This window comes from Balaenoptera physalus (genome assembly GCF_965194825.1).
Source record: "Balaenoptera physalus genome assembly, chromosome: 17".
Classification (NCBI taxonomy): domain Eukaryota; kingdom Metazoa; phylum Chordata; class Mammalia; order Artiodactyla; family Balaenopteridae; genus Balaenoptera; species Balaenoptera physalus.
Genome location: NC_138895.1, coordinates 40,276,600 through 40,298,792, shown reverse-complemented (window position 1 = coordinate 40,298,792; position 22,193 = coordinate 40,276,600). Strand labels below are relative to the sequence as shown.

At 39.3% G+C, this 22,193-nt stretch overlaps 1 protein-coding gene and 1 long non-coding RNA gene across 3 annotated transcripts in view; both read right to left on the bottom strand.

The window, feature by feature from the left end:
- LOC309647170 overlaps positions 1-22,193 on the bottom strand; it is a 473,470-nt gene that overhangs the window by 93,945 nt on the left and 357,332 nt on the right. The gene's annotated exons all lie outside the window — the stretch shown is intronic.
- The window catches only part of NECAB1 (N-terminal EF-hand calcium binding protein 1), an 88,382-nt gene that overhangs the window by 10,306 nt on the left and 55,883 nt on the right, over positions 1-22,193 (bottom strand). For both annotated transcript variants that reach the window (XM_082434195.1, XM_082434196.1), the window contains one exon: positions 2,954-3,066. In XM_082434195.1, the coding sequence (XP_082290321.1) occupies positions 2,954-3,066 (113 nt within the window). The remainder of the gene's footprint in view (positions 1-2,953; positions 3,067-22,193) is intronic.

Below are 22,193 nucleotides of genomic sequence, written 5' to 3'. Positions count from 1 at the left end.
TAGTTCTATTTTTAGGTTTTTGAGGAACCTCCATACTGTTCTCCATAGTGGCTGTATCAGTTTACATTCCCACCAACAGTGCAAGAGGGTTCCCTTTTCTCCACACCCTCTCCAGCATTTATTGTTTGTAGATTTTTTGATGGTGGCCATTTTAACAGGTGTGAGGTGATACCTCATTGTAGTTTTGATTTGCATTTCTCTAATGATTAGTGATGAGTAATTCATTTTTAAATTCAGTTGACTGACTAACAGAAGCCCTGTCAGCCCCCCAAACCTCTGAGTGTCCTAGTCAAATACCTAGAGGGCAAAGCCTCACTAGTTCAGTGCCTTGAATTTAAGAAAATAAGACCTTATAATTGGAACAAAAGGGATGTTGTCTATTCTATTCCTGGTTAACCATGTAAAGTCCAGGAAACTCTAATTCAAGGATGACCAAGTACTGACAAGAAAGATTAAACATGGGTTTTGGAGTCAGACAAACTCAGGCAAATTGTTTAACCCATCTGAGCCTATTTCCTCCTGAACTGGATGTAATACAAACCTCAGATGATGGCAGTGAAGATTAAATAAGAAAATGGAAACAAAATGCCTAATCTCATAAATCCTTAATTTCTACTTTATTTTATAGCAGCATTTCCTCTCTAACCATGGAGAGGCTGAGCCAAACATTGTGAGAGAAGAAACTGCAAAACTCTGATAATTCACAGATAATTCAGCCAAGCCCCAGGCAATCACACTGAGTGCATTAGAGCATGACTGATGACATGAGTGGCCCATTTGACTGTTCATCAATTAATACAGATAGAAGATTAAATTTGATCAACTAATACAACTGAATTTAGATAGGCACACCAGCATAACATGTATTCCACATATTTTCCATTTCTTTGTGGTGATTCTCTGATGCTCATTTCTTCTGATAGAGTCTACTTTTTGGTAATTCCAGTAAAAGAAAGAAAGCTGAAATGCAATAAGGAGTGAAGAGTTGTTGAGAAACAAAGCAGTCTTGCAAAGGAAAAGGAGAGTCTTAGAGTCTCAATTTATCTTACAGGAAAAGGATACTCTCCTTCCCTTTACTTCACAGCTGGAGCTTAGGGAGCAATTTTTCCTCCTCATTGAGAGAACAGAGTTTGCATCAGGCAACATAAATCTATCTACTCTCTTACTCTCCCACAGCCTGTTTTCCTCACCCTGTGGCTGTTCTAGTCACTTTAGGTCATTTTCCCAACACACATTAAATCAGTGTTTCTGAACCTTAAAAATAGTAAAACTTTTTACCATTTTTGTAAATGTAAAATATCTACTCTATTCCTGGATATTGTGATACCCCAAACCAGATTTTATTTTCTTTATAGCCTCACTAACCAAAAGGAGTTTACTGAGCTCTACTTTTTGCAGTTTACACTGTGGACCGTATATGTTCTTTCTGCATTCTCCAAAACATCAGTTTTATTTTTAAATGAGTAGGCTTTTTAAAACTACGTATACTCTCACTTTGGCAAATCTCTTTTAAGTCACTGAAATAAAAAGACTAAAATGGGGTTTTGATTTGGGCCGGTCGTGAAGTATAGTAACAATAGCAAAAAAAGTAGTGCCTGTTATCAGGCACTACTGGGAAGATCGGGAGCTGTATGTCATTAATGGCACTGAGCAAGTCCTATTCTACTCTATAAAGGAGGTTAGCCAGCCAGAAAACAAGGAAGGAATAGTAAGTGCAGCAGTAATCCCAGCTCATGTTTCCTGGCCCTCAGTGGATGAGAGGCACTCAGTTAATCCTCTCAACCACTTTATGAGGAAACTGAGGCTTAGAGCAAGTAAGGATCTTTCCTAAACCCACAAAGTTAATACAACCCATGCATAATTCCAGAGCCAGACTTCTTAGCTGCAGAAGTATTCTGCCAGAGTGTGAATAAAATATAACTAGTAATTACTGGGAGGAACACCAAAGAGACATAAAGTATGTGTTTCTATGTGCACATACATGCATGCACACATGTGCTAAAAAGCTTTCCCAATGTTCTAAGAGTATTGTGAAATACAATTTAAACAAGCTCCTAAGGTAGGGGTGGATTTGGTTGTGGCAGTTTTCCAGGAGCAGGTGAGTTTGATCTTTGGAATTAAGGTAGAGCATGGGCTGGCAGAGACCTGAAGCTGGGTGCACACTTCTGGGAAGGAGAGTGGCCAGATCGAAGGCACAGCGGTAAGACAATAGATTATGCTGGAAAGGCAATATGCAGCTGGGCACTGTTGAGGCATAGTGTTCAGGTGAGGGAGAACAAATGGTAGCAGTGCTATGGATTTCTGGGGTCTGTTGGTAGTATAATTGTAGGGTCAGGATAAACTTCTGGCATTTGATAAGATACTTATTAGATAGTTATTGCAGGTTTCTGAGTAAGAGAATTCTATGATAATTGTTTCTGGAAGATTATAATTGTTGTAGTTGTTTATTGGACTACTTGGAGTAGAGAAACTGAAGATGAGGTATAGTTTATATTTTAGTAGCCTGAGATAACAGAAGGCTGAGCTGGAGTGGCCATGGAAATAACTTTTTTTTTTTTAATGACAAAGTCCTGCCATCAAGACTTCAGAGATGGTGTAACTTCATAATGAATGGCTGAAATGGTGGTTATTAGGCCATAGGGCGCACTCTCAAGGTAGCAATCAGAGCTAGATGCACTAGAGTTGAGGCCTCATATACCAGAGATGATTTAAATCAGAGTGTGAGTCTGCCTGGATGTAAAAGGAGGAATTTCAGTCTATTTGACTTCCATTGGTGCTCCTAATGCTCAAATCCACTCAGAGTCCAAGGATAAAAGAGAAAACAGCCTGTTTAACTCTGCAAAATGCATCACCCCAAGGGCTAGAATGACCATCATAACTTTAGATGAAGATTCTCAAATAACAGTCTTCCAGACCCCACCCTCATCTAAGACACATGAGCAGGAGCACTTACCGCAAGCAACCACTTTGGGAGGAAGCACTCTCCACATAGTGTTTCAGAGCGAGTTGGAATTCTTCCAAGTCCTGTTCTCTCACAGACATCTGACGCTGCACAAGCATGATGTGCTGCAGAGGAAGGGGCAAGTGTTACTGTGTTGACTATCATGGAGCCTCCCTAAGCCAAACCCCTACTGCTCATCCCATCCCTCCTCACAAAACAAACAATTTTTCATCTAAAAATGACTAAAAAGGCCATGACTAGTCCAAGTAATAACACTGTATAAAAGCTGTAGTATAGGCAGGATATTTTCTTGCCTCTAGTAACAGGCACTAAAAAAGGTGTCCTTCATGATGACATATTTCCCTTTTAAAAGCAGTGGTTCTCCATCAGAATCACTGGGGAGGTTTTAAAATTGCATTTATATCAGAATCTCTGGAGTGGGGTCCAGGCACTGGTATATATAAAAACCTCTCCAAATGACTTTAATGTGCAGCCAGGGTTGGGATCACTGACCTAAAGTCACTTACCAAATTTTAAAGAGAAGTTCTATTGTACACAATGCACAGCTCCAGCTTCTCCTTGGCTATTTTGTGATATTAGACATATTATGAATTTCATTACAACCAAATTTCAAAAAATATGTGTTCACTGAGGCATTTCCAAAGCTACATAAACCATCACAGAGTTCTCAAACAATTAACCACCTATAATAGGCCCCACTCAAATCTCATGGCATTAGATGAAACCTGTGTTTAATGGATCATGCTGGGTTAGATGACAACTGATTCTTGTAACAAATCCTATTACCATTATAGCACCTGTAGTTTGAATACTTTCCTAAAGATCTGCCTATGGGCTTCTCATGGTATTTTGATCTCAAGATTAGTCCTTTCCTCATCAATTTTTGGTAGTGAATCATAAAAGTGCAAAAAAAAACAAGGATTGGAAGTGAATTATAAAAGTGCAAAGCAACAACAATAACGTGAGAAAGATTTAGAATATGAGGAAACTAACTTGCATGATCTTACCCAGCTATGTAGCAGTAGAGCTAGAATTAAGCCTCTGGTTTGCTATCTCCTATTCCAATGAACTTCTCTCTTAATGTTAACAGCTACCATTGGATGAACACTGATTATATTGTAGGTATTATGTTAGGCACTTTTTATATTGAACAAATGTTCCTACTTTGTGTTCCTACAGGGAATTAGTAAATGCTGGATTCTAGTATACAGTGATGGATTAAGATAGAATTCTTGTCTTCATAGGTTTTAGCAAAGAAATAAACAAGTCTTGAACACTGTGTCGAAGAAGTAATTTTAAGTATGGCCCATGAAACTTATTGTATGTAAATTGATCAGAATTCTACTAAAATTTTGACCAACTGTATCGCCAAATAAATTTTGATCCTTGTGTTAAAATCCTTTGACTATTTAAGGCTTAAAATAATATTTGGGCCCCAAACTCATATGAGCAGGAAGCAGGCTGTGAATACTGCATAACCCCTAAGAAAGGTAATGTTCCACCATGGGCTGACTCAGGTGTGGTCATGGATGATAATGGACCAAGAAGAAACTCTTAAAGCAGAACAGAAAACAGAGTTCCTCTTAGAATGGAGATCTGGTGTCTAATAGTGGAACTTCCTTCATTAACCAGATCTCAGAATGGAGATCTGGTGTCTAATAGTGGAACTTCCTTCATTAACTAGATCTCAGAATGGAGATCTGGTGTCTAATAGTGGAACTTCCTTCATTAAAATACCTTCCCAGTATGAATTCATTGTTGCAACTAACCCGTGAATGTTGTGTATTTCCTATTCATCTGTTTTCTGAGTGGCAGTTTTATGGCATTTATCCTGGCCTAGTTTTATCATTGTATATTTTATCTGTGTGTGTGCAGGGGTTGGGGGTTTCAGACCTTAAAGGGCTACATCCTGACCTTACAGAGAAGACTAAACATCATCCAGGGATCCTGGATTTTGAGCTAGAAGCAGTAACTGGAGGAGACTTTGGGTGGTCTCCCTTGTGAAGGTAATGTGTTCTATAAATGTGAAAAGAAAGATGCAAATGAACATCTGATGACCAGAAGGTAGACTATGGCACAGACTCCAAACTGTTCATCAAAATCCATTGCTTTCTTCTTTCTAGGTATAGAGTTAGACTTACAAATTCCATTATCCCTTGAAGTTAGGTGTAGCCAACTGACGAGTTCTCACCAACAGAATATGAGCAGAAGTGCTGTGTACTACTTTTGAGCTAAGACTTTCAGGAAGGATGTGAGCCTCCTCCACCTTCTCTTTCTCTTTTCTGCTAGTAAGATGAAGACCTGCCTTAGGACTGGCAGGCCCACAGGTGAGAGAAGTCTGTGTCCCTGAATCATTGTGAGGACTATTTACTAGGAAAACTTTTATTGCATTGGAATCATCCTACATCTTGGGTCTATTTGTTTCCATAACCTAGTCAGCTAAATGAGTTCAGTAATTTTAATTGAGCTTTATCTTATTTCCCTTCAGGATCAGGAATCAAAGTCAATAACTATCTCCTAAATTGTATAATGAACAATCAGCCTCCTATCTGACTCTCCCAGGACCTAGTTTTAATATCAATGACTAAGAGTTAAAGATAATCTCTACCAAAATAATTATGGATACATCCTTTTGACAAAAATCTACAGGTCAGATATTTGACAAACAGTGACTCACATGATTCTTATGGGCTTTCCTAATGAAATATTATAAATATATCCACCTATTCCATCATAATTCTTTTAGTCTGAAGGCAATTGTTATGTGATCTAGTGAGGCAGGTTGTAAATATGACCAGAGTCCTTCACTACTCCCTGAACCCATGCCCTTTGAAATGTGACTTTTCACTTCTCCATCTAGACATGGATTCTATTTCCCCCTTTTCTTGGATCTGGGCTGGACTTCTAACTTGCTTTGGCCAACAGAACGTGGCAGAAGTGACGCTGTGGTGGTTTCAAATTTAGGCCCCAAGAGACCTTGTGCGTTTCCACTCTTTGGCTTGGATCCCTGACATTGTCATGTAAATGAGCCCTGCTAGAGCAGGGGTCAGCAAACTTTTTATGTAAAGGGCCAGATAGTAAAGGTTTTAGGCTTTGAAGGCCGTATGGTTCCTGTCACAACTACTCAACTCCCCTGTTTTATTGTGAAAGCAAACATAGGCAATAAATAAACAAATGGGTATGGCTCTATTCCAGTGAAACCTTATATATAAAGACAAGCAGTGAGCTGTAGTTTTGCCAACCCCTATGCTGGAGGATTAAAACCACATAGAACAAAGCTGAGTCAGTGGATTCATCCTAGCTGAGGTCCTAGACATATGAGAAAGCCCAGCTATTATCAGTAAAGCTGGCATGCAGCTGATTACAGATGCCAAAAGGGAGCCAGCTGAGACCACCAAAATGATCTCGCCCTAAATTGCCTACATGCAGAATTGTGGTTTAAGCCATTCAGTTTTGGGTGGTTTGCTATATAGCAATAGCTAAATGGTTCACTCACTTATATACATGGATGTGAATATGATTTGGAAAAATTAAATTTACTCTGCAATCCAAACAAGGCACTTCTTTCCCCTCTTTTCCTCAGATATTTACACAAAGAAATCAGTTTATAAAGAGGCCCAGATAATCTGCCTGCATTTTATGACTACTGTGACAAGTGGAGCTTTTTGAATCTTGGGTAATTTAAGGTAGACTTTCTGAGGTCCAAAGAAAATCCTTAAATTTATCTATGCTGGCCATGTTAAGATGTGGTATATGGAGTACGGGAGAAGTAGGGAAGGGGTCCTAATATCTTCATGATATTTCTATATGTCTCTTGTTTAAAATATACAGCCTTTAATCCTTACTGAAATCTGAGATCCTATAATGTAAATGGCCAGCCCAGAACTTTCTTTCACGGTAGAAAATAGTGCTACATTTTTGTTTCTCTGCTTTGGAAGGGGTTAATGTTGCTTTTATGACTTACCTTATAGGGATTTTGTTACAATGGAATTAGGGTGGAATATTTGGGTTTTCTTGGGCTGAGAAGTGCTAATTATGAAAGGTTAATCCAGGTTTACTGAATAGTATTTCCCAGTGACGTTACGTTACAGTTGCATGTACCTCTGATTTCTTGGATCTTTTTATTTCAAGAAATATCAGCTTTTTAAATAACTGGAGACAAAGAAATGTTTTAAACACAACCAATTTGTTTTATTTTATTCTGTCTCTATTACTACATTTACAATTGTGTCCCAAGCATTCTTCAGAAACATCAGAACCTTCCTTGTGTGCTCTTGTTGGAGTCTCTTAACAGCTACTGAAAAGTAAGACTATGTTTTGAAAGTCTCTGACATATTAGTTGGCAATAGCCCACAAAACACATTAAAGTGCATGGCAGAATTAATTTACTCACAAAATATTGTTCATAGGTTTAATGAGGATACAGAAGCAAAAAAAAAAAAAAAGATATTAGATTTGTAAACTCCTATTGTATGAAAAAGGATTCTAGTGTATATATACAAAAATAATGTGCTCAAGAAAAGTTAACAGTTTTTGAAAAGCACCAGAATGTGATAAAATTTGTTTAAAATTATATTGACTGTTTTTGTTAACATCTTTACTGGAGTATAATTGCTTTACAATGTTGTGTTAGTTTCTGCTGTATAACAGAGTGAATCAGCTATACGTACCCTTATATCCCCATAACCCTTACCTCTTGCATCTCCCTCCCACCATCCCTACCCCACCCCTCTAGGTGGTCACAAAGCAATGTGCTGATCTCCCTGTGCAATGCAGCTACTTCCCACTAGCTATCTATTTTACATTTGGTAGTGTATATATGTCAGTGCTACTCTCTCACTTCGTTCCAGCTTCCCCTTCCCCTTCACCATGTCCTCAAGTCCACCCTCTACATCTACAACTTTATTCAGGTCCTGCCCCTAGGTTCATCAGAAACTTTTTTTTTTTTTTTCAGATTCCATATATATGTGTTAGCATATGGTATTTGTTTTTCTTTTCCTGACTTACTTCACTCTGTATGACAGACTCTAGGTCCATCCACCTCAGTACAAATAACTCAATTTTGTTTCTTTTTATGGCTGAGTAATATTCCATTGTATATATGTGCCACATCTGTCAATGAACACTTAGGTTGCTTCCATGTTCTGGTTATTGTAAATAGTCCTGCAGTGAACATTGTGATACATGACCCTCTATGAATTATGGTTCTCTCAGTGTATATGCCCAGTAGTGGGATTGCTGGGTCATATGGTAGTTCTATTTTTAGTTTTTGAAGGAACCTCCATACTGTACTCCATAGTGGCTGTATCAATTTACATTGCCACCAACAGTGAGAGAGGGTTCCCTTTTCTCCACACCCTCTCCAGCATTTATTGTTTGTAGATTTTTGATGATGGCCATTCTGACCAGTGTTGGGTGATACCTCACTGTAGTTTTGATTTGCATTCTCTAAAGATTAGTGATGTTGAGCATCCTTTCATTTGTTTGTTGGCAATCAGTATGTCTTCTCTGGAGAAATGTCTATTTAGGTGCATCCTTTCATTTGTTTGTTGGCAATCAGTATGTCTTCTCTGGAGAAATGTCTATTTAGGCGCATCCTTTCATTTGTTTGTTGGCAATCAGTATGTCTTCTTTGGAGAAATGTCTATTTAGGTCTTCTGCCCATTTTTGAATTGGGTTATTTGTTTTTTCATACTGAGCTGCAGGAGCTGATTGTATATTTTGGAGATTAATCCTTTGTCAGTTTTTTCATTTGCAAATATCTTCTCCCATTCCAAGGGTTGTCTTTTCATCTTGTTTATGGTTTCCTTTGCTGGGCTTTTACGTTTCATTAGGTCCCATTTGTTTATTTTTGTTTTTATGTCCATTACTCTAGGAGCTGGGTCAAAAAGGCTGTTGCTGTGATTTATGTCACAGATCGCTCTGCCGATGTTTTCCTCTAAGAGTTTTATAGTGTCTGGCCTTATATTTAGGTCTTTAATCCATTTTGAGTTTATTTTTGTGTATGGTGTTAGGAAGTGTTCTAATTGCATTCTTTAACATGTAGCTGTCCAGTTTTCCCAGCACCACTTATTGAAGAGGCTATCTTTCTCCATTGTATATTCTTGCCTCCTTTATCAAAGATAAGGTGACCATATGTGCATGGGTTTACCTCTGGGCTATCATGTTCCATTCATCTATATTTCTGTTTTTGTGCCACTACCATACTGTCTTGATTATTTTAGCTTTGTAGTATAGTCTGAAGTCAGGGAGCCTGATTCCTCCAGCTCCTTTTCTTTTTCTCAAGATTGTTTTGGGTACTTGGGGTCTTTTGTGTTTCCATACAAATTGTGAAATTTCTTGTTCTAGTTCTTTGAAAAATGCCATTGGTAGTTTGATAGGGATTGCACTGAACCTGTAGACTGCTTAGGGTAGTATAGTCACTTTCATAATGTGGATTCTTCCAATCCAAGAACATGGTATATCTCTCCATCTGTTTGTACCATCTTTAATTTCTTTCATCAGTGTCTATAAACTATAAGTTTTATGCATACAGGTCTTCTGTCTCCTTAGGTAGGTTTATTCCTAGGTATTTTTTTCTTTTTGTTGCAATGGTAAATGGGAGTCTTTCCTTAATTTCTCTTTCAGATTTTTCATCATTAATGTATAGGAATGCAAGAGATTTCTGTGCATTAATTTTGTATCCTGCTACTTTACCAGATTCATTGTTTAGCTCTAGTTGCTTTCTGCTAGCATCCTTAGGATTCTCTATGTATAGTATCATGTCATATGCAATGACAGTTTTACTTCTTCTTTTCCAATTTGGATTCCTTTTATTTCTTTTCATCTCTGATTGCTGTGTCTAAAACTTCCAAAACTATGTTGAATAATAGCTATGAGAGTGGGCTACCTTGTCTTTTTCCTGATCTTAGTGGAAATGGTTTCAGTTTTTCACCATTGAGAGCGATGTTCGCTGTGGGTTTGTCATATATGGCCTTCATTATGTTGAGGTAAGTTCCCTCTATGCCTACTTTCTGGAGGATTTTTATCATAAATGGGTGTTGAATTTTGTTAATAGTTTTTCTGCATTTATTGAGATTATCATATTGTTTTAATTCTTAAATTTGTTAATATGATGTATCATATTGAGAGATTTGTGTATATTGAAGAATCCCTGCGTTCCTGGGATAAACCCCACCTGATCATGGTGTATGATCTTTTAGTGTGCTGTTGGATTCTGTTTACTAGTATTTTGTTGAGGATTTTGACATCTGTGTTCATCAGTGATATTGACCTGTAGTTTGTTTTGTATGATATCTTTGGTTTTGGTATCAGGGTGATGGTGGCCTCGTAGAATGAGTTTGGGAGTGTTCCTCCCTTTGCTATATTTTGGAAGAGTTTGAGAAGGATTGGTGTTAGCTCTCCACTAAATGTTTGATAGAATTTGCCTGTGAAGCCATCTGGTCCTGGGCTTTTGTTTGTTGGAAGATTTTTTAATCACAGTTTCAATTTCAGTGCCTATGATTAGTCTGCTTATATTTTCTATTTCTTCCTGGTTCAGTCTCAGAAGGTTGTGCTTTTCTAAGAATTTGTCTATTTCTTCCAGGTTGTCCATTTTATTGCCATATAGTTGCTTGTAGTGATCTCTCATGATCCTTTGCATTTCTGCAGTGTCAGTTGTTACTTCTCCTTTTTCATTTCTAATTCTGTTAATTTTAGTCTTCTCCCTTTTTTTCTTAATGAGTCTGGCTAATGGTTTATCAATTTTGTTTTTCTTCTCAAAGAACAAACATTTAGTTTTATTGCTCTTTGCTATTGTTTTCTTCATTTCCTTTTCATTTATTTCTGATCTGATTTTATGATTACTTTCCTTCTGATAGATTTGGGTTTTTGTTTTTGTTTTTTTGTTCTTCTTTCTCTAATTGCTTTAGGTGTAAGGTTAGGTTTTTTATTTGAGATGTTTCTTGTTTCTTGAGGTAGGATTGTATTGCTATAAAATTCCCTCTTAGAACTGCTTTTGTTGCATACCGTAGGTTTCGGGTCATTGTGTTTCCATTGTGATTTGTTTCTAGATGTTTTTTGATTTCCTCTCTGATTTCTTCAGGGATCTCTAGGTTATTTAGTAGCATATTGTTTAGCCTCCATGTTTTCATATTTTTTACCATTTTTTTTCCCTATAATTGATATCCAGTCTCATAGCATTGTGGTCAGAAAAGGTACTTGATATGATTTCAGTTTTCTTAAATACACCAATGCTTGATTTGTGACCCAAGATATGATCTATCCTGAAGAGTGTTCCATGAGCTCTTGAGAAAAAAGTGTATTCTGTTGTTTTTGGATGGAATGTCTTATAAATATCAATTAAGTCCATCTTTTTTAATGTTTCATTTAAAGCTTGTGTTTCCTTATTTATTTTCATTTTGGATGATCTCTTCTTTGGTGAAAGTGGGGTGTTAAAACCTCCTACTATGATTGTCTTGTTGTCAATTTCCACTTTTATAGCTGTTAGCATTTGCCTTATGTATTCAGGTGCTCCTATGTTGGGTGCATAAATATTTACAATTATTGTATCTTCTGCTTGGAATGATCCCTTGATCATTATGAAGTTTCCTTCTTTGTCTCTTATAATAGTCTTTATTTTAAAGTCTATTTTGTCTGATATGAGAATGTTACTCCAGCTTTCTTTTCATTTCCATTGCATGGAATACCTTTTACCATCCCCTCACTTTCAGTTTGTATGTACCCCTAGGTTTGAAGTGGGTCTCTTGTAGACAGCATGTATATGGGTCTTGTTTTTGTATCCATTCAGCCAGTCTATGTCTTTTGGTTCGAGCATTTAATCCATTTACATTTAAGGTAATTATCTATATGTATGTTCCTATTACCAATTTCTTAATTGTTTTGGGTTTGTTTCTGTAGGTCTTTTCCTTCTCTTGTGTTTCCTGCCTAGAGAAGTTCCTTTAGCATTTGTTGCAAACCTGGTTTGGTGGTGCTGAATTCTCTTAACTTTTGCTTGTCTGTAAAGGTTTTAATTTCTCTGTCAAATGTGAATGACACCCTTGCTGGTAGAGTAATCTTGGTTGTAGGTTTTTCCCTTTCATCACTTTAAATATGTCCTCCCACACTCTTCTGGCTTGCAGAGATTTTGTTGAAGAACCAGCTGTTAACCTTATGGGGATTCCCTTGTATGTTATTTGTTGCTTTTCCCTTGCTGCTTTTATATTTTTTGTTTGAATTTAATTTTTGATAGTTTGATTAAGATGTGTCTTGGTGTGTTTCTCCTTGGATTTTTCCTATATGGGACTCTCTGCACTTCCTGGACTTGATTGACTATTTCGTTTCCCATGTTAGGGAAGTTATCAACTATAACCTATTCAAATATTTTCTCAGTCCCTTTCTTTTTCTCTTCTTCTGTGAACCCTATAATTTGAATGTTGGTGCATTTAATGTTGTCCCAGAGGTCTCTGAGACTGTCCTCAATTCTTTTCATTCTTTTTCCTTTATTCTGCTCTGCAGTATTTATTTCCACTATTTTATCTTCCAGGTCATTTATCTGTTCTTCTGCTTATTTATTCTGCTATTGATTCCTTCTAGAGAATTTTTAATTTCATTTACTTTGTTGTTCATGACTGTTTGTTTGCTCTTTAGTTCTTCTAAGCCTTGTTAAAAGTTTCTTGTATTTTCTCCATTCTATTTCCAAGATTTTGGATCTTCTTCCCTATACTTACTCTGAATTCTTTTTCAGGTAGACTGACTATTTCCTCCTCATTTGTTTGGTCTGGTGGGTTTTTACCTTGCTTCTTCATCTGATGCATATTTCTCTGTCTTCCCATTTTGTTTAACTTACTGTGTTTGGGCTCTCCTTTTCGAAGCCTGCAGGTTCGTAGTTCCAGCTGTTTTTGGTGTCTGCCCCCAGTGGGTAAGGTTGATTCAGTGGTTTGTGTAGAGTTCCTGGTGGAGGGGACTGGTGCCTGTGTTCTGGTGGCTGGGGCTGGATCTTGTCTTTCTGGTGGCAGGACCGTGTCTGGTATTGTGTTTTGGGAGTCTGTGAACTTAGTATGATTTTAGGCTACCTCTCTGCTAAAGGGTGGGGTTGTTTTCCTATCTTGCTAGTTGTTTGGCATTAGGAGTCCAGCACTGGAGCTTGCTTGTGGTTGGGTGGAGGTAAGGCTTAGTGTGGAGATGGAGATCTCTGGGAGAGCTCTCGCTGATTGATATTACATGGGGCCAGGAGGTCTCTGGTGGTCCAGTGTCCTGAACTCAGCTCTCCCCCCCTCAGAAAGCCCTGACATCAGGCCAGAGCATCAAGACCCTGCCAGCCACACAGCTCAGAAGAAAACGGAGAAAAAAGGGAGAAAAAAATTAAAATAAAATAAATAATGTTATTAAAATAACAAATTTAAAAGTAGTAATAATAGAGAGAGCTTCAAGATGGCGGAAGAGTAAGAGGCAGAGATCACCTTCCTCCCCAAAAATACATCAGAGATACATCTATATGTGGAACAACTCCTACAGAAGACCTACTGAATGCTGGCAGAAGACCTCAGACCTCCCAAAAGGCAAGAAACTCCCCACGTACCTGGGTAGGGCAAAAGAAAAAAAAAAAAAAAAAACAGAGACAAAAGAATAGGGAGGGGACCTGCAGCAGTGGGAGGGAGCTGTGAAGGAGGAAAGGTTTCCACACACTAGGAAGCCCCTTCACGGGCGGAGACTGCGGGTGGTGGAGGGGGGAAGCTTCAGAGCCATGGAGGAAAGCACAGCAAGAGGGGTGTGGAGAACAAAGTGGAGAGATTCCCACACAGAGGATCGGTGCGGACCTGTACTCACCAGCCTGAGAGGCTTGTCTGCTCACCCGCCGGGATGGTTGGGGGCTGGGAGCTGAGGCTCGTGCATCAGTCAGATCTCAGGAAGAGGCCTGTGGTTGGCTGTGTGAACACAGCCTGAAGGGGACTAGTGCACCACAGCTAGCTGGGAGGGAGTCTGGGTAAAAGTATGGAGCTGCCAAAGAGGCAAGAGACGTTTTCTTGCCTCTTTATTTCCTGGCGCATGAGGAGAGGGGATTAAGAGTGACGCTTAAAGGAGCTCCAGAGATGGGCGCGAGCCACAGCTATCAGCATGGACCACAGAGATGGGCATGAGATGCTAAGGCTGCTGCTGCAGCCACCAAGAAGCCTGTGTGGAAGCACAGGTCACTATCCACACCTCCCCTCCCGGGAGCCTGTGCAGCCTGCCACTGCCAGGGTCCCGTGATCCAGGGACAACTTCCCCGGGAGTACGCACCGCACACCGCAGGCTGGTGCAAAGTCATGCTGGTCTCTGCCACCACAGCTTTGCCCTGCATCCGTACTCCACCCTCCCCCCCAGCCTGAGCGGGCCAGAGGCTCCGAATCAGCTGCTACTTTAACCCCGTCCTGTCTGAGCAAAGAACAGACACCTTCAGGTGACCTACACGCAGAGGCGGGTCCAAATCCAAAGCTGAACCCGAGGAGCTGTGCAAACACAGAAAAGAAAGGGAAATCTCTCCCAGCAGCATCAGGAGCAGTGGATTAAATCTCCTCAAGCAACTGGATGTACCCTGCATCTGTGGAATACCTGAATAGACAACGAATCATCCCAAATTGAGGAGGTGGGCTTTGGGAACAACGATATATATATATTTTTTCCTTTTTCTCTTTTTGTGAGTGTGTATGTGTATGCTTCTATGTGTGATTTTGTCTGTATAGCTTTGCTTTTACCATTTGTCCTAGGGTTCTGTCTGTCCGTTTTTTTTTTTATTACTTAAAAATTTTTTTGTCATAATAATTATTTTTTATTTTAATATCTTTATATTATTTTATTTTATTTTATTTTATCTTCTTCTTTCTTTGTTCCTTGTTTTCCTCCCTTTTATTCTGAGCCGTGTGGAGGACAGGCACTTGGTGCTCCAGCCAGGCGTCAGGGCTGTGCCACTGAGGTGGGAGAGCCAAGTTCAGGACACTGCTCCACAAGAGATCTCCCATCTCCACATAATATCAAACAGCAAAAATCTCCCAGAGATCTCCATCTCAACACCAAGACCCAGCTCCACTCAATGACCAGCAAACTACAATGCTGGACACCATAGGCCAAACAACTAGCAAGACACGAACAAAACGCCATGCATGGACTTCCCTGGTGGTGCAGTGGTTGAAAATCTGCCTGCTAATGCAGGGGACATGGTTTCAAGCCCTGGTCTGGGAGGATCCCACATGCCGTGGAGCAACTGGACCCGTGAGCCACAACTACTGAGCTTGCTCGTCTGGAGCCTGTGCTCCACCACAAGAGAGGCCACAATAGTGAGAGGCCCATGCACTGCGATGAAGAGTGGCCCCTGCTTGCCGCAACTAGAGAAAGCCCTCTCACGGAAACGAGGACCCAACACAGCCAAAAATAAATAAATAAAATAAAGTACCAAACACTTAAAAAAAAAACAAAACTCCATGCATTAGCACAGAGGCTGCCTAAAATCATAACAAGGCCACAAACAAACAGCCAAAAACACCAGGTGTGGACCTGCCCATCAGAAAGACAAGATCCAGCCTCATCCACCAGAACACAGGCACTAGTCCCTTCCACCAGGAAGCCTACACAACCCATTGAACAAACCTTAGCCATTGAGGATGGACACCAAAAACAATGTGAACTATGATCCTGCAGCCTGCAAAAAGGAGACCCCAAACACAGTAAGTTAAGCAAAATTAGAAGACAGAGAAACACACAGCAGATGAAGGAGTAAGGAAAAAACCTATCAGACCTAACAAATGAAGAGGAAGTAGGCAGTTTACCTGAAACAGAATTCAGAATAATGATAGTAAAGAAGATCCAAAATCTTGGAAATAGAATGGAGAAAATACAAGAAACGTTTAACAAGGACCTAGAAGAACTAAGACCAAACAAACAGTGTTGAACAGCACAATAAATGAAATTAAAAATTCTCTAGATGGGATCAATAGCAGAATAACTGAGGCAGTAGAATGGATAAGTGATGTGGAAGATAAAATAGTGGAAATAACTACTGCAAAGCAGAATAAAGAAAAAACAAGGAAAATAATTGAGGACAGTCTCAGAGGCATCTGGGACAACATTAAATGCACCAACATTCGAATTACAGGGGTCCCAGAAGAAGAAGAGAAGAAGAAAGGGACTGAGAAAATATTTGAAGAGATTATAGTTGAAAACTACCCTAATATGGGAGAGGAAATAGTTAGTCAAGTCCAGGAAGTGCAGGGAATCCCATACAGGGTAAATCCAAGGAGGAACACACCAAGACACATATTAATCAAATGATCAAAAGTTAAATACAGAGAAAAAATATTAAAAGCAGCAAGGGAAAAACAAAAAATAACACATAAGGGAATCCCCATAAGGTTAACAGCTGATCTTTCAGCAGAAACTCTGCAAGCCAGAAGGGAGTGGCAGGACATATTTAAAGTGGAAGGAGAAAAATCTACAACTAAGATTACTCTACCAGCAAGGATCTCATTCAGATTTGATGGAGAAATTAAAAGCTTTACAGACAAGCAAAAGGTAGGAGAATTCAGCACCACCAAATCAGCTATAGAACAAATGCTAAAGGAACTTCTCTAGGCAGGAAACACAAGAGAAGGAAAACACCTACAATAACAAACCCAAAATATTTAAGAAAATGGGAATAGGGACATACATATCAATAATTACCTCAAATGTAAATGGATTAAATGCTCCAACCAAAAGACATAGATTGGCTGAATGGACACAAAAACAAGACCCGTATATATGCGGTCTACAAGAGACCCACTTCAGACCTAAGGGCACATACAGACTGAAAGTGAAGGGAAGAAAAAGATATTCCATGCAAATGGAAATCAAAAGAAAGCTGGAGTAGCAATTCTCATATCAGACAAAATAGACTTTAAAATAGAGAGTATTACAAGAGACAAGGACACTACATAATGATCAAGGGAGCAATCCAAGAAGAAGATATAACAATTTTAACAATTTATGCACCCAACATAAGAGCACCTCAATACTTAAGGCAAATACTAACAGCCAGAAAAGGGGAAATCGAGAACAACACAATCATAGTAGGGGACTTTAACACCCCACTTTCACCAATGGACATATCATCCAAACTGAAAATAAATAAGGAAACACAAGCTTTAAATGATACATTAAACAAGATGGACCTAATTGATATTTATAGGACATTCCATCCAAAAACAACAGAATACACATTCTTCTCAAGTGGTCGTGGAACATTCTCCAGGACAGATCATATCTTGGGTCACAAATCAAGCGTTGGTAAATTTAAGAAAATTGAAATCGTATCAAGTGTCTTCTCTGACCACAATGCTATGAGACAAGATTTCAATTATAGGAAAAAATCTGTAAGAAATACAAACACATGGAGGCTGAATAACATTCTACTAAATAACCAAGAGATCCTTGAAGAAATCAAAGAGGAAATCAAAAAATACCTAGAAACAAATGACAATGAAAACACGATGACCCAAAACCTATGGGATGCAGCAAAAGCAGTTCTAAGAGGGAAGTTTATAGCAATACAATCCTACCTTAAGAAACAAGAAACATCTCAAATAAACAACCTAACCTTACACCTAAAGCAATTAGAGAAAGAAGAACAAAATCCCCCAAAGTTAGCAGAAGGAAAAACATCTTAAAAATCAGATCAGAAATAAAGGGAAAAAAATGAAGGAAACGGTAGCAAAGATCAATAAAAGTAAAAGCTGGTTCTTTGAGAAGATAAAAAAAATTGATAAACCATTAGCCAGACTTATCAAGAAAAAAAGGGAGAAGACTCAAATCAATAGAATTAGAAATGAAAAATGAGGAGTAACAACTGACACTGCAGAAATACAAAGCATCATGAGAGATTACTATAAGCAGCTGTATGCTAATAAAATGGACAACCTGGAAGAAATGGATAAATTCTTAGAAATGCACAACCTTCCGAGACTGAACCAGGAAGAAATAGAAAATATGAACAGACCAGTCACAAGCACTGAAATTGAAACTGTTATTAAAAATCTTGCAAGAAACAAAAGCCCAGGACCAGATGCCCTCACAGGCGAATTCTCTCAAACATTTAGAGAAGAGCTAACACCTATCCTTCTCAAACTCTTCCAAAATACAGAAGAAGGAGGAACACTCCCAAACTCATTCTAGAAGGCCACCATCACTCTGATATCAAAACCAGACAAAGATGTCACAAAGAAAGAAAACTACACGCCAATATCACTGATGAACATAGATGCAAAAATCCTCAACAAAATACGAGCAAACAGACTCGAACAGCACATTAAAAGGAACATACACTATGATCAAGTGGGGTTTATCCCAGGAATGCAAGGATTCTTCAATATACACAAATTAATGAATGTGATACACCATATTAACAAACTGAAGGGGAAAAACGATATGATCACCTCATGAGATACAGAGAAAGCTTTTGACAAAATTCAACACCCATTTATGATAAAAACCCTCCAGAATGTAGTCATAGAGGGAACTTTCCTCCACATAATAAAGGCCATATATGACAAAGCCACAGCCAACATCGTCCTCAATGGTGAAAAACTGAAACCATTTCCACTAAGATCAGGAAAAAGACAAGTTTTTCCACTCTCACCACTGTTATTCAACATGGATTTGGAAGTTTTAGCCACAGCAATCAGAGAAGAAAATGAAATAAAAGGAATCCAAATCAGAAAGGAAGAAGTAAAAGTGTCACTGTTTCCAGATGATGTGATACTATACATAGAGAATCCTAAAGATGCTACCAGAAAACTACTAGAGCTAATCAATGAATTCGATAAAGTAGCAGGATACAAAATTAATGCACAGAAATCTCTTGCATTCCTATACACTAATGATGAAAAATCTGAACGTGAAATTAAGAAAACACTCCCATTTACCATTGCAACAAAAAGAATAAAGTATCTAGGAATAAACCTACCTAAGGAGAAAGAAGACCTGTATGCAGAAAATTATAAGACACTGATGAAAGAAATTAAAGATGATACAAATAGATGGAGAGATTTACAATGTTCTTGGATCAGAAGTATCAACATTGTGAAAATGACTCTATTACCCAAAGCAATCTACAGATTCATTGCAATCCCTATCAAAGTACCACTGGCATTTTCCACAGAACTAGAACAAAAAATTTCACAATTTGTATGGAAACACAAAAGACCCCGAATAGCCAAAGCAATCTTGAGAAAGAAAATGGAGCTGGAGGAATCAGCTCCCTGACTTCAGACTATACTACAAAGCTACAGTAATCAGGACAGTATGGTACTGGCACAAAAATAGAAATATAGATCAATGGAACAGGATAGAAAGCCCTGAGATAAACCCAAGCATATATGGTCACCTTTTCTTTGACAAAGGAGTCAAGAATATACAGTGGAGAAAAGACAGCCTCTTCAATAAGTGGTGCTGGGAAAACTGGACAGCTACATGTAAAAGAATGAAATTAGAACACTCCCTAACACCATACACAAAAATAAACTCAAAATGGATTAAAGACCTAAATGTAAGACCAGACACCATCAAACTCTTAGAGGAAAACACAGGCAGAACACTGTATTACATAAATAACAGCAAGATAACTTTTGACCCACCTCCTAGAGAAATGGAAATAAAAACAAAAATAAACAAATGGGACCTAATGAAACTTAAAAGCTTTTGCACAGCATAGGAAACCATAAACAAGACGTAAAGACAACACTCAGAATGGGAGAAAATATTTGCAAATGAAGCAACTGACAAAGGATTAATCTCCAAAATTTACAAGCAGCTCATGCAACTCAACATTAAAAAAACAAACAACCCGGGGCTTCCCTGGTGGCGCAGTGGTTGAGAGTCTGCCTGCCGGTGCAGGGGACACGGGTTCGGGCCCTGGTCTGGGAAGATCCCGCATGCCGCGGAGCAGGTAGGCCCGTGAGCCACAACTGCTGAGCCTGTGCGTCTGGAGCCTGTGCTCCGCAACGGGAGAGGCCGTGATGGTGAGGGGCCCATGCGCCGCGATGAAGAGTGGCCCCCGCTCGCCGCAGCTGGGGAAGGCCCTCGCACAGAGGCGAGGACCCAACACAGCCAAAAATAAATAAATTAATAAAGAAAAAAAAAAACTGATAATAAAGTAACTTCCTTCATTCTTTAAAAAAAAAAAAAAAAAAAAAAACAACCCAATCCAAAAATGGGCAGAAGACCTAAATAGACATTTCTCCAAAGAAGATATACAGATAGCCAACAGACACATGAAAGAATGCTCAACATCATTAATCATTAGACAAATGCAAATCAAAACTACAGTGAGGACTCCCTCTTGTGAGAACACCAGAATCACAACTAGCTGCTGGACAATCATCGACAGGAAGACACTGGAACTCACCAAAAAAGATACTCCACATCTAAATACAAAGGAGAAGCCACAATGAGACGGTAGAAGGGGCGCAATCAGAGTAAAATCAAATCCCATAACTGGTGGGTGGGTGACTCACAGACTGGCGAACACTTATACCACAGAAGTCCACCCACTGGAGTGAAGGTTCTGAGCCCCACGTCAGGCTTCCCAACCTGGGGGTCTGGCAACGGGAGGAAGAATTCATAGAGAATCAGACTTTGAAGCCTAGTGGGAATTGATCACAGGACTTCGACAGGACTGGGGGAAGCAGAGACTCCACTCTTGGAGGGCGCACACAAAATAGTGTGCGCATCGGGACCCAGGGGAAGGAGCAGTGACCCTGGGGGAGACTGAACCAGACCTACCTGCTAGTGTTGGAAGGTCTCCTGCAGAGGTGGGGGGTGGCTCTGTTTCACCGTGGGGACAAGGACACTGGCAGCAGAAGTTCCGGGAAGTACTCCTTGGCGTGAGCCCTCCCAGAGTCTGTCATTAGCCCCAACAAAGAGCCCAGGTAGGCTCCAGTGTTGGGTTGCCTCAGGCAAAACAACCAACAGGGAGGGAACACAGCCCCACCCATCAACAGTCAAGTGGATTAACGTTTTACTGAGCTCTGACCACCACAGCAACAGACAGCTCTACCCACCACCAGAGCCTCCCATCAAGGGAGATAGCCTCAACCACCAGAGGGCAGACAGCAGATGAAAGAAAAACTATAATCCTGCAGCCTGTGGAACAAAAACCACATTCACAGAAAGATAGACAAGATGAAAAGGCAGAGGGCTATATACCAGATGAAGGAACAAGATAAAACCCCAGAAAAACAACTAACTGAAATGGACATAGGCAACCTTCCAGAAAAAGAATTCAGAATAATGATAGTGAAGATGATCCAGAACCTTGGAATAAGAATGGAGGCAAAGATCGAGAAGATGCAAGAAATGTTTAACAAAGACCTAGAAGAAATAAAGAACAAAGAAACAGAGATGAACAATACAATAACTGAAATGAAAACTACACTAGAAGGAATCAATAGCAGAATAACTGAGGCAGAAGAACAGATAAGTGACCTGGAAGACAGAATGGTGGAATTCACTGCTGTGGAACAGACTGAAGAAAAAAGAATGAAAAGAAATGAAGACAGCCTAAGAGACCTCTGGGACAACATTAAACGCAACAACATTCGCATTATAGGGGTCCCAGAAGGAGAAGAGAGAGAGAAAGGACCAGAGAAAATATTTGAAGAGATTATAGTCGAAAACTTCCCTAACATGGGAAAGGAAATAGCTACCCAAGTCCAGGAAGTGCAGTGAGTCCCATACAGGATAAACCCAAGGAGAAACATGCCGAGATGCATAGTAATCAAATTGGCAAAAATTAAAGACAAAGAAAAATTATTGAAAACAGCAAGGGAAAAATGACAAATACCATACAAGAGAACTCCCATAAGGTTAACAGCTGATTTCTCAGCAGAAACTCTACAAGCCAGAAGGGAGTGATATGATATACTTAAAGTGATGAAAGGGAAGAACCTACAACCAAGATTACTCTAGCCGGCAAGGATCTCATTCAGATTTGACAAAGAAATCAAAAGCTTTACAGACAAGCAAAAGCTAAGAGAATTCAGCACCACCAAACCAGCTCTACAACAAATGGTAAAGGAACTTCTCTAAGTGGGAAACACAAGAGAAGAAAAGGACCTACAAAAACAAACCCAAAACAATTAAGAAAATAGTCATAGGAACATACATATCGATAATTACCTTAAACGTGAATGGATTAAATGCTCCAACCAAAAGACACAGGCTTGCTGAATGGATGCAAAAACAA